The sequence below is a fragment of the Convolutriloba macropyga genome, chromosome 4, assembly GCF_964194025.1.
Source record: "Convolutriloba macropyga chromosome 4, txConMacr16.3, whole genome shotgun sequence".
Taxonomy (NCBI): domain Eukaryota; kingdom Metazoa; phylum Xenacoelomorpha; order Acoela; family Convolutidae; genus Convolutriloba; species Convolutriloba macropyga.
Genome location: NC_134471.1, coordinates 66,599,415 through 66,615,333, shown reverse-complemented (window position 1 = coordinate 66,615,333; position 15,919 = coordinate 66,599,415). Strand labels below are relative to the sequence as shown.

At 36.7% G+C, this 15,919-nt stretch overlaps 1 protein-coding gene across 1 annotated transcript in view; it reads left to right on the top strand.

Annotated features, from left to right (window-relative positions):
- The window catches only part of LOC142338138 (phospholipid-transporting ATPase ABCA3-like), a 52,069-nt gene that overhangs the window by 7,547 nt on the left and 28,603 nt on the right, over nt 1-15,919 (top strand). The window contains exon 3 of the mRNA XM_075387772.1: nt 3,745-7,490. Within this exon, the coding sequence (XP_075243887.1) occupies nt 3,745-7,490 (3,746 nt within the window). The remainder of the gene's footprint in view (nt 1-3,744; nt 7,491-15,919) is intronic.

Genomic DNA, 15,919 nt, shown 5'->3' with positions numbered 1-15,919 from the left:
CTAAGAATTTCCTAAATAACTCAGATTGAATGTCCCCATGCTTGCTTATCCCCTTTTCATCCAAAATCTCATCCAACTACTAAAGCTATTAAACAATTTTCAATGTCAAATTCTTTTCATTTTCTATTCTTCGTGCATGTGTCTTCAACCGCCTTTTTGATCTCATTAAATTTTTGTGATACAGAACTCCTTTGGCTGTTGCTAAAAGAAGCCCAAAATTTGCAGAAATACGCAATTAAGGCATCAGGTTTTTAATGATCAGAAACCTTTGCTCCAGGCATGCGCGAAAAATGGTTCTGAGGTTTATCACAAAAATTTTTATCTGTATCATCTTCTTTCTATCGTGCATCTTCTTTTTGTAATCATTAGTTTGCAAATAAATACTTTTCTAATTCTCCTGGAAATCAAAAACTCGGCCAACAATTTTTTTTTAAATGCACAAATTTAGTTTTAACCTCCAGTCTTGCTGTCTAACTTTTTTAAAAAAAAACTAACTGCTTTTTCTTGCAGAGCCCTTGTATGCCCCTAAACAAGCCGTAAATTACAGGAACCAACAATCAGTTTCTCATAATTATTTGGGATTTGGAAGTACTTTTTTTTAGCGTTTTTGGTGGACTTCCGAACTAAAACAACTATTGGTCTATGCAAAGACTTTCATTTTTTTCTGCTGTAAGCAAACTGGGTTCATTTTGTAGAATGACCTCTGACTTTCATTCTGAATATTTCTGACACCTTAATCACTTTGCAAAGCAAGTTTTGGTTTTCTTTGCTTAAAAAATGAAGCTATATTTTACTCCAACTTAAACTATTCAAGTTTGTACTGCTCGTTTACTTAGTATTCAATTTTCTACTCTATATCAAGGGAGCCAAAGTCATAGAGTTTCAATCTCTTTACATTAGAGAATCCTGCAAGACTCTTAAAAATTTTTAAGAGTAAAATTATGCGCGTTATGTCCCGATAAAGTTTATCAAAAGCAAGAGATTTGGTTCAGATTTTGTAATGATCATAAGTGGAGCACACGCCGAGAACTGCTGCTGACCATACATGTTTGCACCTTATACACAACTGACTCTTTTCCGCTTCATATTACAGCCATAAATGTCTATATGATTGCCTTGTCGCCTAAAACTCGAATCAAATTACAGACAACAAATTTTGTCTGTCAAAAAAATTTTCAGTTGTAACTTAATAAATAATGTCGAGCTTAGTTTCATTCCATTTCTCAATGACATTGAAATCCATTGTTTAAAACTCATTGTTTAGTGACTAATTGTACTTGCATGATGAAAACTAATGATTTTCTTAGTTTTCAATAATTTGCTTGTCAATCAATAAATAAATTTTGATATATGGCTTACCAGTGTCAGAAATTTTTGCCAGTGTGACGCCCAAGTTATTTATTTCTCCAAATTTATATAGGTTTTTAGAAAGTGATTCATGTAAATTTTACAAACCGCTTTACACAATTAAGACCACAACGTTCCTTAACTTTCACATTAAAATAGGAGAAAAAACTGACATATGAACTGACATTTCAATTTTGTCTTTGTCAATTCGCTCTCCTTCTTAATACTATCCAAACTGAATCAAAACATGCAATTCAAAATTTAATTAAAAAAGACAAAATTTATTTGATTATAACTAACAGACTCAGAACATTTGATGTTAATTTCTGTTACTATGGAATCAGAATAGTTTCAATAACTAATTTTTTCAAAATAAAATGCTTCAATTTTAGCAACCTTCAATTTTTATCTCAATTTTTTTCAACAACTTAACACGTGTTTTTTCCTTAACTCTTCAAAATGGATTAAGGATGTAAAAAAAGCAATAACCATGTAATTTATGTTTTTCATTTATTCTTTTCTTGCTCACAAATGACTAGTTTTTCATGGTGCTGAAGCTACTCTAGGAGTTTTAGCAGCCGCCCTTACTGTATTAATTGCATCTTGCAGCATAATATGCATCAACTAAAAATGACAAATATAATGAAATTTGTTTTTTAGCAGGATGCAAATGGGAAACAAAAAATTTCACATTAGCCGAAATTACTAATCTGTTTTTGTCTATACCTCTATAGGTTTTGCTATCTGTACAAAAAAGGTTCCCAATTTAGTGAACTAGGTGCATTGCTCAAAACTTAAAATCAGTTTTTGAAAATTTTCGCTATTTATATGATCAGAGTGCGGAACAAAAATTTCAGGTAAAAATTATGAATAAAAGTTACACTGCTTTTACACAGTCATAACGGAAAGAAAGTAACCCTTAAGGTATTATTTCCAGTACTGATATACTCTTTTACTGTTGGAATAATGTGAATCGGTACTGATATGCTAAGGCACTAGGATCCGGGTTCTAATTAAGTAGCCTCAACCTGCGCGGCTTTTTTTTCATTATTAGAGAAACACGATATTATTGATGTAATGGATGTTTGGCGCAGTTGTATGGAAGATAATTCACTCGCAGTTTCCTCCGTCACCCGTTGATCGCCAATTTTTTTAATAGAACTCCGTTTTCATCTGCTTTAATCTACTATTCTCAATTAAATAATAATTTAATTAAAAATCGAATGTCACAAATGATCATAACATTTTTAAACAAAATTTTGTTGGATCTTTTCTGTTTGTACCCCCCCCCAGCATAGTGGGTGAATAATTTTTGCACCACCCAGAAGCACGAGCCAAATTCTTACATAGTGGTTTACTTTGACTTTTATGGTCTTACATGGCACCATGAATATGTATGGTCTTGGATATGGTTCCCAAGACACCGTGAACTACAATTTTTTTCAAGTCTCTTGATGACAGCCAATTTATGACGTCAAATTTTTGGACAGCTAATTCTGGCCAGCCAAAATTTTATTTCATGCTTTCTAGAACTCCCCAAGAAAAGTGAGAATTCATTGTTTTCTTGCAACCATGAGCAAGACCATAGATATTTCTGGTCCTGGATATGGTTGACAAGAAATCAAAGAACTTAAGGGAATTGTATTTGCTTTTTCAAAGGCTTAATGTAGTCAGGAGATGTTATTTTAACTGTTCTCTATTTTCTTTTTGTATTTTTTGGTTTTGACTTTCATGGTCTTACATGTCAACATGGCACCATGAATATGTATGGTCTTGGATATGGGTCCCAAGAAACCATGAACTTCAATATTTTTTGAAGTGTCTCGATGACAGCTAATTTATGACCACTAATTTTTGGACAGCTTATGAGCAAGACCATAGATATTTATGGTCTTGGATATGGTTGACAAGAAATCAAAAAAGTTGAATGAACTGAATTTTGTTTTTCGAAGGCCTAATGTAGTCAAAAGATGTTAGTTTAACTGTTCTCCGTATTTTTTGTACGTTTTGACTTTGACTTTCATGGTCTTACATGGCACCATAAATGTGTATGGTCTTGGATATGGTTCCCAAGACACCATGAACTTCAATTTTTTCTCAAGTGTCTCGATGAGTTTTTCTCCACCCGACTGCAAAGCATGGGTGTTTTAAGAACTTTTTGAGCAGTGTTTTTTCTGTGATCAGCTATATGGTTGTCAAGTTACCATAAACTCCATATATGGCTTGGATATGGTTGCCAAGAAAAGTTCATGGTGGTCAACCAGGGTGCTTTCTAACTGGGGAGCATAACATACTGGGGGGCACAAACGGAAAGGATCCAAAATTCTAATTTCAAAATATCAAGATATCAGAATAGATCCAAAATAATCATATGATAGTGCAATTTTGTATTTATAGTACCACGATTGAGCAGCGACCACTTAGAAGTGTAAGTCGTCGTACAATTGAGCAGTTTGTCTGTAACTTCAACTCATCTCGTCAAGACGTTCGATATCCATTCATACCCAGCCAAAAATCGCGTTATGTGTTCACACGTTTCGACATTTTCACACTATCAGTTTTTCTATTCTTCTGTGTAACCTTGAACGAAGTTTGCGAGGACAAAAAGGGTAAAATAGAGCACCTTTTATGGTCATTGGGCGTTTCGAATTCAGAGAGAATGATTTCATGGTACATTTGTCAGTTAATTCAAGCCATGATTTGGTCTGCTGTCAATTTGCTGCATGTTTTACCACAAACTATGTCAATGTCGACCAATATCGTCTTTCTATGGTTCTTGTACGTTCTCGTATTTTTCTCAACATCAATTTTTGCTTTACTTTGTAGTAAATTTGTCACAGGTACCGCTTCTCGTGTGCTTGCAATTATTCAAATGATAGTGATTTCGATTTTCCTCTTTTTGTGGAGTCATTTACAGCAATCTTCGATCAATTTGAAACCCCTTCGATATCTTATCCTCTTACATCCCGTTTCCCAGTCTAGAAATATCTTCATGCTTACCCAAGTTGCGGAGTTCTCCCGAATCGGATTTTCATTGTCAAGTTTGACAACTTTGTTTAACTCGGAGGGGGAGAAAAACGATTTCTTCGGGAACGGATTGGAAACGTTCTTATTGTTGTTTTTTGTCTCAATTTCGGGTTCCATACTATTTGCAGTTAACTTAAAGTCCGTTTGGGGTCAAACAGTCAATTCCGTTCGTAAGCATAACAAAGTTGATAATGGTTCCGAAAGTCCGGATTCCTATCAAGACATCGAAATGACTTCAGAGACGCCAAGACCAGTTGTCCAAGTTGAGAGTTTATCCATGACTTACCCAGACGAGTTACAAGCTTTATCCAATGTCTCTTTTTCTATTTACCCTGGTGAAATAGTTTCACTTTTGGGCAAAAACGAAGCGGGAAAATCGACAGCTGTCAATGTTATTGCAGGCATATATAAAGCTACAAAAGGCTCCGTCAAAGTTGCGGGCTTTGACTTGAGTTACGAAAAAAGCAAAGCTTTAGATAAATTGTCTTTTTGCCCTCAAGATAATCTGTTTTTCTATCGACTTACTGTTTTGGAACACCTAAAACTGATCTGCTATTTGAAAAACGTAAACTACGAACGATACAGAGCCGAACAATTATTGACAGAACTCAACTTATGGGACGAAAAAGACTCAAGAACAAGAGATATTTCTGAAGCTCAGAAGCGTCGAGTTTCAATTGCAATGGCTTTCATTGCAAACTCACCGCTCGTAATTCTGGACGAACCGACTTCGGCTGTTGATTCCGCAACCCAGAAAATTTTGTGGAGTTTTTTTCAATCTCGGCAGAAAAATAACCCCGAGCAAGCTGTAATTTTGTGTACAAATTCCATGCAAGAAGCTGATTGGTTGTCACAAAGAATTGCTATCTTTGTGAAAGGCAAATTGCGAGCTATCGGATCGTCATCTCAGCTGAAATCTTTGTTTGGCGTGGGTTTTCATTCTTTCACATATGACAAAAGCAACGCAGATGCCGTACGTTCCATCATTCCAAAAATTTACCCTAACGCAAATTTTCACCTGTCTGAAGAAAATGCATCTTTTCGAGTGCCTGTTGATCAATCTGGTCATTTGCCGGACATTTCAGACAACTTGGAAAGCAGCGGAATTGAGTACAGTTTCCGCGCTGAAACTTTGGAAAATGCTTTCGAGTCGCTTTCTGCTAATTTTGATCAAAATGAATTGGAGACAGCAATTAATACCCAACGCGATCAAATTGATCAGGCGGGTGGAAGTCATGACGACGCTAATGGGCCGAACTCGCCCGAATCCTGGTTTGTTCAGCAATGCCAGTTCTCATTTTATGCCGTTTTTGTTCGAATCTTTGTTGAAAATTGGAAGTTTTTCTTTATTTACACCATTATTTTCTTTACATTGCCTCAATTGCTGATGATATACTGCAATTTTATTGACGATGATGGTGACACTTTTGACGAGGGTAACATGTTTGAAAATGGTAACATATCGGTAACTCCGTCGACGCTTTTCGCAGACCCGAAAGTGGCAATTTTCGGTGACGCTCCAAATGCGCTTCGTACTCAAGTTGCAGAATTGCTCTGGAGCAATAGCATCCGGCCAGTTACTGACCAAAGTTTATCAGAGATCATATCTGATTACGAAAATAAACCGTCCAATGTTATCAATAAATATCCTTTCTTCTTAAATTACTCCAGTCGGTCTGAAAAGTTCGAGTGTTTGGTAAACAACCATTTGGACAGCAGTCTGTTATTTTGCATGTCTCTATTGTTCAACTTATATCACAACAGCAGTTTTTCGCCAGTTATGCCGTTTACAGTCGGGGTGACATACTACCCTAGCTGGTCACTGTCCTCCAGGGCGGAGGGGGATTCGGACGGCGATGGCGACCTGGACGATGATCAGAAGCAATGTAAAGCCTACATATTTCACCACATTACCACTTTAATTTACTTTTGCCTGTTGTTCGCCGTGGTCAGATTTGAGTCAGGTCATACTAGGCGTGGACTGTTGTCATTTTACAGAGCCAACGGCGCCCACCCGCTTTTTTCCTTCACTTTCCGGGTTCTGGCTTATTCTATAATAGCTTTTGTCTATTTCGTGGCAATCGTGATTATGACCGAAGAATTGTCATTCTATTTCCCAATAAATGACAAGATTCTGACCATCCCAAATTACTCCATGACTGGGCCGATTTTGTTATTTTCATTCACATTTGCATGCTTTGTTGTTCTTGTTACAAAACGTTTCAGATCAATTCCTTGCCAGCTGTTTCTGACAGTAATTCTTGGCGCATTTTACTGGTTTTTATTCAGAACTGGCTTCCATTGGGTAATATTTCTATACGTCCCAGTGTTTTTCTGGGTTGCTTTACCCGGGTATATGATACCCGTTGGTCCTATAGGGCTTCTGCTCAATTTTGGCCTGAATCAAGAAATAGTTCCAAGTGTAATCTGGTTCATACAATTGATCGTATTTCTCTCACTTGATCTACTTTTCGAAACACTGCGGATGAGGCGACATTTTTTATCAAGTTCTCTCTGTAACAGAAATGGTGCAGTCGCAACAACAGAACCACCCGACCAATCAGAGCTTGCGATTTGTGCACGCGATGTTAGTCATACGTATGGACACGTTACCGCGTGTCTTTGTTGTTGTTGTTGTTGTTGCGGCGAGAAAGAGGACGAGGAGGATGAAAACGAAGCATTGAAAAGAACAAACCTCAACATAAAACCCGGGGAATGTTACGCAATTGTCGGAGTCAACCGAGCAGGTAAAAGTACAATATTGGATATCCTAACCGGGAGTGAAAGGTTGCAGAAAGGGGACATTTTTGTGTTTGGAAAGTCTGTCCGGGCAGATCCACTGGGCGTTTTGAATGATATCGGATATTGCCCCCAACTGGACAAAGTGCCAACATATCTCAAAGCTAAAAGTGTTGTTGCGCTATTTGGAAAATTGAGAGGACTGACCAATGAGGAAATTGAAGAGCAGATTAATTACATGTGCGGCATTTTCAACGTGGGACGACATATGCACAAGTTCATTGGTGGATGTGGAGGTGTAATTAGGAGGAATGTTTCGACCATGGTGGCGTTTATTGGATTCCCGAAGTTGATCGTTTTGGACGAGTGCACAACTGGTAAGACAGAAAGTTTGTACTGTGTTAGCAGCCCTAGTAATGACGGAATTGAGAACTTGCATCATTTTGGATTCACTTAGAAGAAAAAAGGCTTTTTCTACGAAAGCAAACTTGAACAACAAAAATTAATTTAACTTGAGGAATTTCTACACTCCGGGCCAAGAAATTTTCCCGGGCCGATGCGTCCACCCGTATTCCACTCGTACCTGCTAAATTGCGCTGAATTCTAAAGAATTTCAGCCCTGAAACCTTTCAAAACAGTGCGCTGAAATGTGTTGTAATACGCTGAACCTTGTAATAAAAGCGCTGAAAACCCCTGAATTTTCAGAACATTTAGCTCACTTTTAAACCGTTCTATCGTTGCCTGAGTTCTGCACCCTGCTGTACTGTTTGTTAGTCATCATCCAATCCACTCTGCCTTTGACACCTGAAGTTTTAGTCGTTGAATTTGGTTTTATTAATAGCGGCGAAGCGATAGCGGCTATTATTGGGGCGATAGCGGCTATTATAGCGGCTATTATATCATCGTGGTTTTTTTACGACTCGAAGAGGAGTATTGGTTTTCTTAAGGTTTTTTTTTACCGGAAGTACTATTCGTTCAGACGATGTTTTGTCCTAAAAGCGAAAGCGAGTAAAATTGCAGTGTGAACTAATTTTTTCTGAGCGAGAGAAGTTTTTTGATCATGTGCTGTGTTTAGTGGATGACATTTTGACATTGAAAAGTAGTTTTTGACTGAATGGAATGGCACATATAGATAACCGTTTTTAGCCGTTTTTTCGTCTAAGTGGCCTAGTTTTTTTGCTTGTAATTTGGTTTTTTGTAGAAATAATTTTTAATCGATGCTATGTTGAAATGTATACCCCGGAAATTGATAGCACAGTATTTTGCATAGCCTGATATTGCGTTTCAAATGCGAAATTGGCACATATTTCTTGATTTTTTTAGTTAATTTTTGGCTTTTTTTTCTATTAATTTCTTCATTTTTGGATCTTTTAGCTGGTTTTTGTCAAAAATTAATTAAGATGGCAATTTCCCTTTGATAATTCATATACTCAATGCCTCTTTCTACCTCAATGTAATTTTGTTTCATAAAATTGTACATTTGCTAATCCGATTTTCGTAGTTTTTTGCCAATTTTTTTCAGTTTTTTGTTTGTATTTTGCTTTAATTACTAGAAATAGTATTTTGGGGAACATGAGGGACTTTAGTTTCGTTTCAATAAAAATTCAATCATTTTTTGGTGTTAAGTTTTTGAAAAAACAGATAATTTCTTTTCATAAATGCGGTCTTAAGTATTTTTTGACCACTTTTTTGCAAAATGTTTCATTGTTTCGTATGTCTGAATTCTGCTTTTTCTTGTTTTATTCTGTTCAACAAGTTGGATTTTTGTCTCGAATGACTCGTTGTCTTTTCTATGTCTCGAATGCTGATCAATGAAATGTACTGGTTTTTCTTGATTTTTTTAAATTTGATTTTTAACTATCAAAAATCAGGAATTGGTCTTTTTTACGGTGTTCCTAGCATTGTGTCCATAGTCTTCACATTCTTGTTTGTATCATTCTAATTTTGTCCTGGCACCTACTTTTGTATTCGTTATATTGATTTTTTCGGTTGTTAAAAAATTGAATGAATTCAGCTTTTTCTTAGATCTTGGTTTCTTAGGTTTGCAATTGATTTAATTCAAAATAAGGCGGTACTGGGAGTTTGCTAGAAAGTCTTTTCCAACGTTTCGACTTATTTTAATACTATTCATTACAATTTTCTTCCGGGCTCGGTATTGGTTTTCGACGATTGTTTGCTTTTGAATATTATTCTGTTGCTTTTGTTTTTCTATGAATAATTTAATTTTTGAATTAGTATGAAATCGTGTTGTCTATCATATATACAACAAGCAAGAATCATGTATTATTTTTGTCTTAATTGCCGTGATTAGAAATCTAATTGTAGTGGTTCTCTGATTCTTAAGTTTGAGCACTCTTTTTTGAATAATTTTGACTTTCCTGTCTTTTTTGAAAAGTTTTTATCTGCCGTTTCCTTTCGCGATCTTTTTGAGATTAGAATCGTTAATTATCTGAGGGCAATTGATGCCCCTGTAAGCTTTGTCAGGCTATCAGTTTTTTGACCATCCTAAAATCTTCAGACTTTTTTAACGTTATCAAACGTTTTCAATAATAAAATTTTGCTGCATTTTCTTTCTCTTGGTGGCAGTGGTTTAAATTTCACCGATTTTTAGATCAGACCCGCGGATGTAATGAGTTAATGGTTTAATACAAAAGGTAATGGCTTCAGCTTTCTGTGAAGTTTTGGTGCTTCCAGTCGCTTCCGGAATTCTTCCGGCTATGTTTTTTAATTCGTCGTCTCCGATTCTTACGACCTGACTTCTTGGAATTGACTTCTTGGAATTGACTTTTTCACTAACTTCTATTGCTTTGCAGTTAACATTTGTGTGCGTGAAGTTATTTCTGCTTTTAGGCCAATTGCGTGACTTACCTCACTCAAAAAATTCTGAACTCACTTATGGAACTTTAAATTTTATGAACATTTTAGTTAAAGATCAATAGTGTGCATCTAAGTAGTGCCAAACTTATACGCCCTAATCCTTGAGTATCAGTCTTGAGTTGTTGATTTTGAATATCAATTCTGATATTCGAAATCAAAAAGCTCTCTGAGCACTTTTTACTTATAGACCGTATGTGTCATAAAATTGACAGTCCGAATCTATCCCTAGTGGTCTATTAAAGGACTGGTGGTCGATCTATCTCTTATTTCTTCGGTTGTTTCAGTTCATGGAAGGCCACAAGCGTCTATCGCGGCTATTTTCCGACAATCTGCCGGCTACATTATTAAAAAACAGTTTTACGAAAATTGTGCTGAATATTGTGCTGAAAATTGCCGAAGCGGGCTATAATTATGTAATATATGCGCCGAAAATTGAGCGCAATTCTTACACAACTAAAGCGCATTTCAGCATATTTCCTACAACAAAAAATAATATTCAACATAAGATTGAATTAGGTGGTAATATTTTCAGGGCATAAACCTTATATAAAAGTGGCTCAAATCCGCTGAAACTGCGGAAAGACGCTGAAATACACCTTTACATACATACACACACACAAAAAACAAACACTAAAACACATGTAAACAGGCACACAAACACACACACACACACACACACACACCAACACAGCCACACGCACACATTTGTGTCCTTTATAATGCTCCAAATCTAAGTCCTTTACTATGGGAAAACTGCAGATTGCTGCAGCTGAAAAACTTCATCGACTAGCAGAACCTGAATTGAAATGTGAGCTCTTGATAACCATGGTCGGGCCGATGATCTCGACAACAGTCTGGCCATGGTTCTGTTCGGCCTGGCCAATGGTCTGGAGAAAGTCTGCTCAGTCTGGCCAATGGTGGTCAAAATCTGTTTGGTCTGGCCAAGGTTGGCCAAAGTCTGTTCGATCTGGCCAATACCTATCTTTGGGTATGGTCGGTCTGGCCAATGCCTGTCTTGGGTATGGTCGGTCTGGCCAATACCTGTCTTGGGCCGCGGACTTCATCCTGGGCAGTGACATCAAGTTCTCGAACACCTGCTTGGACCAAATGAGCTCCCCGTACCTTCCATTCAGTCGACATCAGAACTAAATCAGAACATTTTCAGAACAATATTAACTTTCAGTACTGATTCAGAACCTTTTCAGAGCAGTTTCTGTAATGATTCTGAAACATGTATGAATCAGAGCAAAATTCAGAATCTATGTCCTCTGAATTCCTCTGAATCAGAGGAAAATTCAGAACGCAATTCTGAATTAGCTCTGAATCAGAATGAAAATCAGAAAGTACTCCCAGCACTAAAAAAAAACGAAAAAAAACTTTCCATCGGTTAATTAACCGTTACTTGAACGCTTTTTTGCAATTTTTCGCTTTTGAACAATTTTTTTGTGGAAACATTTTTAAACTGAGAACATTTTTGGGGCTCAGAACCTCTTTCACTGAAATTGATTTGACTCAATGATGGAGGAACTGTCACATAATAAGGGCAGCAGATAGGCAGTAGATAGTTATTGGCTATTTATCATAAAGCTTGTACCTTCTAAGCAAAATTACCAGATTTGTCATTTACTACATATAATTCTTTTGTTTGCTTCGCTAATTTTGTTATTATTTCGCCCAAATACTACATCGAACAGTAATACCATTGTCCCCTTTTGGTAATATTGAACTTTTCTTGCTCGCATAGGTCATTTCTTTTACTAAAAGGAGATGACTAACAGAGTAAATGATAATAATGGAGAGAGAAAATTAAAGTAATTATTTTGTATAAAAGTCAGCGGGGCTCAGAACCTCTTTCATTGAAATTGATTTGAGAAATTTATTTGAGAAAAAGTTGTCATTATTTGGAGAAGTTGCATTTTGTCTATAATCATTTTTTTAAATAGGCTTTATTGTTATTGTGAAATAATTCAATTTTCTTTAGTTGTATGGACTATTTTAGACATTCTTCGAGCTATATGATGTTTTTACTTAGTATTGTCTTGTTTTGATGTTTAAATTTGTCTTGTTTTTGTTTTGAAAAACTTAACAAGCTTGGTTTTTTTAACCATGCTATAACAGTTTTCCTATAGTTAATTTCAGCAACTCCGCCACTGCCGGTCCCCAGCCCGGAATGAAAAAGGAGGAGGGTTTAAACCACACAGAACATACTGGAAAATCTCAAAAAGTCAGTCTTTAACTTGACTTGAGAAATTTTCCGACAACCTATATAGATGTCACCAATTTCTACAGGTAATGTATGAATTTGTATTTTTAAGGACCTGAGAGCAAAAGCAACGGTAAAACCTGGCTTGGCTCACGAACTTAGTTATGAATTTACCCTAATTCAGAGAAAAATCTCTGATTCAGAGTCTGATTAAGAGTCTGATTCAGAGTCTGAATCAGAATAATTCAGAGTCTGATTCAGAGTCTGAATCAGAAAAAAATCAGAGTCTGATTCAGAGTCTGATTCAGAGTCTGAATCAGAGTCTGAATCAGAGAATTTCAGAGCCAAATGTGACATGAACAGACTCTGAATCAGTACTGAATTGTTTCTGAAAATCTTCCTGATTCAGTACTGAATAACTCTGAAAGTTAGGTACGGGTCCTCAGATGAACATGAATCCAAAATACTGGAATCTGTTACAAACAAGTGCCTCACATGGTAACATGATCACAGGATTGAGTTCTCAAATGTAAATTTGACCAAAAAAGTATACGCTAAACGGTAAACCTTGTTTTGATCACCTACCAGTCATAACCCAATATGAGACAAGTTGTAACAAAATCAACCAAGTTTTACCTCGACCACTTGCAAATTAGCTTCACAAGAGAGCTAACTGTGACGGTCTCAACAGTACTATCAAAGAAGATCCTTTCAGTTCTTTCTGCTGTAGCAATATGGATGAATTACTAAGCCAGTGGTACACCTGTTTCCGGCAAATAGTGAACAAATACTTACTTGGGTGACACGACAGCTGTCAAATTTCCTCCCTTGTACTCTAGCAGCACTTCAAATCTTTTAAAGCCAATAAACACTTTGAAACAAACCCACAAAAAATAATCTCTTGCGAGGACAATAAAAACCAAAAAACTGGAAAAGCACAATGAAAAAAGCATTAAAGAGGACCCGATCCCACCGATTGAGACAAAGCGGTCTTTTAGTGAAGAATATTGTGCAGAGCTCAAAAATACATGAAGTGTATCAGCAAAAGTTCCACAATTCATCAACTTATAAAATTTAAAGACACTAAAACAACAGAAAAAGGTTCGAAATCTGAATTGTTTGATGAATGCTTTGTAAGTGTTTTTGGATAGCTAGATCAAATCAAATAATCTGACGACCAAGGAGACTTAAACTCCATCCTTTGCCAGGAAACAGAAATCAGTAACCTACTTAGTGCACTGGACACTACAATATCTACATAATCCAATATCTACTGGCAATGACAAAATTGGAAACCTCATGTTACAGAAATATCATAAACTGCTGGGAAAATCTCTATCACCACTGCTTCCATCGTTCTTGAATAAGTCAAGTAGACTATAGAATTGAAAATAAGTCAAGTAACGCCAATTGTCAAAGAAGGCAACAAGAATGATGTGTCTTATTACAGGCCAATGAATCAAGCCAAAAAAGCTATTTGGTTTCTGCTAAAATCAATTACTACTGTTCCTGGACAAGATATACTCTTACATTAATGATGAACCGAAAAAAACTAGTGTTTTTGTAACTCGACATCGCAAGTGCTTTCGACTTGGTACCACAGGACACGCTGACAAATAGACCGAAATCTTGGGGCATTGGTGGAAAACTCCTGAGATTGGTAGCCTCATAATTAAGCGAAAGACAACAAATCGTTAAGGTAAATGGAGGCTTCTCCACGCCAAGCGAAGTTATCAGTCAAGTGTCTCAGATCTCCGTCTCCGGATCTCGGTTTTTTCTTATCTTTGTCAATGATTTGTCCGAGACTTTACCCCCAACCACCTACGGTTATGGCTATGTTGATGATTTTACGAATATCACACGAAATCAAGTCAAAATGAATAGTACTGTCAAAATGTAAAAAACTGGATGAAAGCAAGCAGAATTCAACGAAACCCAAAGAAATTTCGCGTGCCTAGCATCAAGAGGGTAACGAAACCGCCGAAAGAGAGAGCGTATTTTACTACGCTGGATTTACAATACGCTTATAGCCAGCTAAATGTACACGCTGATACGGCACCCCATTGTAACTCTAATATACTAAGCGGTGATATGACTGGCTCATAACGTTTCAGACCTGAATTTCATAGCTTAGCAGATATGCTAGCGGAATTTCAAAAGGACTTTTGACTGCATTTTAACAGGACTCATCAATACTTTCTCGTTTTTTGTCCCTATCCTAATTAAACGCAGAGGAAAAATCGAAGATCACCTACAATTTGTACAAAAGTGTCTTAGAAAAATGGATGCCGAGAAACTAAGGATCAATTTAAGAAAAAACACAAATTGAATTGCTCGGCAACCAATTCACCCAATCGAACAACACCATTAGCAGAAAAACAGCTACAATTCAACATCTCAATTCACCTTCAAATAAAAAAAAGTTGAGATCATTTATGGGTTCATCATCTGGGAAAATTTATACCATATTTTTTTTTGCTTTGCCACCCCCTACGACCATTAATAAAGAAGAACTCAAAGTTATTCTGTACCGACGAAGATGGGAAGCATTTCAATCAAACTAAAGCAAAAATAGCTGAATCTAACGAAAGTAAAAACTTTAACCCAAATCTAGAGACACGTACAAAAAGTGACGCCTCAAGAAAAGGTCTCGGATCCGCTTTAGAACAACGCACCCATGATGGCTGTCAAACTGTCGCATTTGCCTCCCGTATCCTCATCAAAGTTGAAGAAAACTATATTATTACCGAACTTGAGCTAGTAGGCGTAGTTTGGTCAATAGACCACTTTAAATATAATCATTACGGTCCATCTTGTAACGTTATTAGTGATCATCGAGCTTTACTTTTTATCATGCGTGAAGAGAGAGAGCAAACAAGTCAAATAATAGTCGTCTCAAAATATCGTCTTATATAATAGTGGTCTCATAAAATAGTCGCTTTCCCAGCTCGAAAATGGGTTTGGTGGAATATATATCGCGCGATCCGCAATAAGAAGCCGCTAACAAATCAACTTATGATGAGCAATTCATTGTTGCTAAATTAGACGTAACCAAATTAGCGCGAAACGCTTTCATGTAAACACCCAAAGTTATACAGGGTTCTTGGAGCGAAAAGAAGCATGTAAATCAAACACAATTAATTTAAATACCAGCGACAAAATATGGGATATATTCGCGGCGCAAAAGCACGAATATTTCAAAAACAGCAATAATGACATCATAAATAGCTAATTAGGTTCCAATCAATCTAATTCTACAACCCTCACCAACACAACAAACATTCCAAACCTGATTTTTGCCTCTAATAGCTCTCCAAATCAGTTGCCTCCATCTAATACTAATTTTTAAAAGATTGCCAAAACATATCAATCCGTTCACATGATGTCAGACACCGACAACAAAACGCTCCACAATATTCGCCAAGCAACATAATGAAAGGTTATATTCGCTGGCGATGCAGGCCTTCGAACGCCCCACAAACAGCTACAAAAACCTTCACACCTTGCACCGATACAACAACCGTCATGAAAACACCTACACACACAGCTGACTTCTACACGGAATCCTTCCATTTCGCACTCTCTAAGATCTTTTCTTGTACCATGATGGCCACTTTGACTACAAAAGATGCCATATTGAAGGAAATCTGCGACTGTATTAACTCTGATAACGAGGAAAGCTGTTGACAAATCTCGCCCTATAACAACAGTCACTATAAAGTTCTT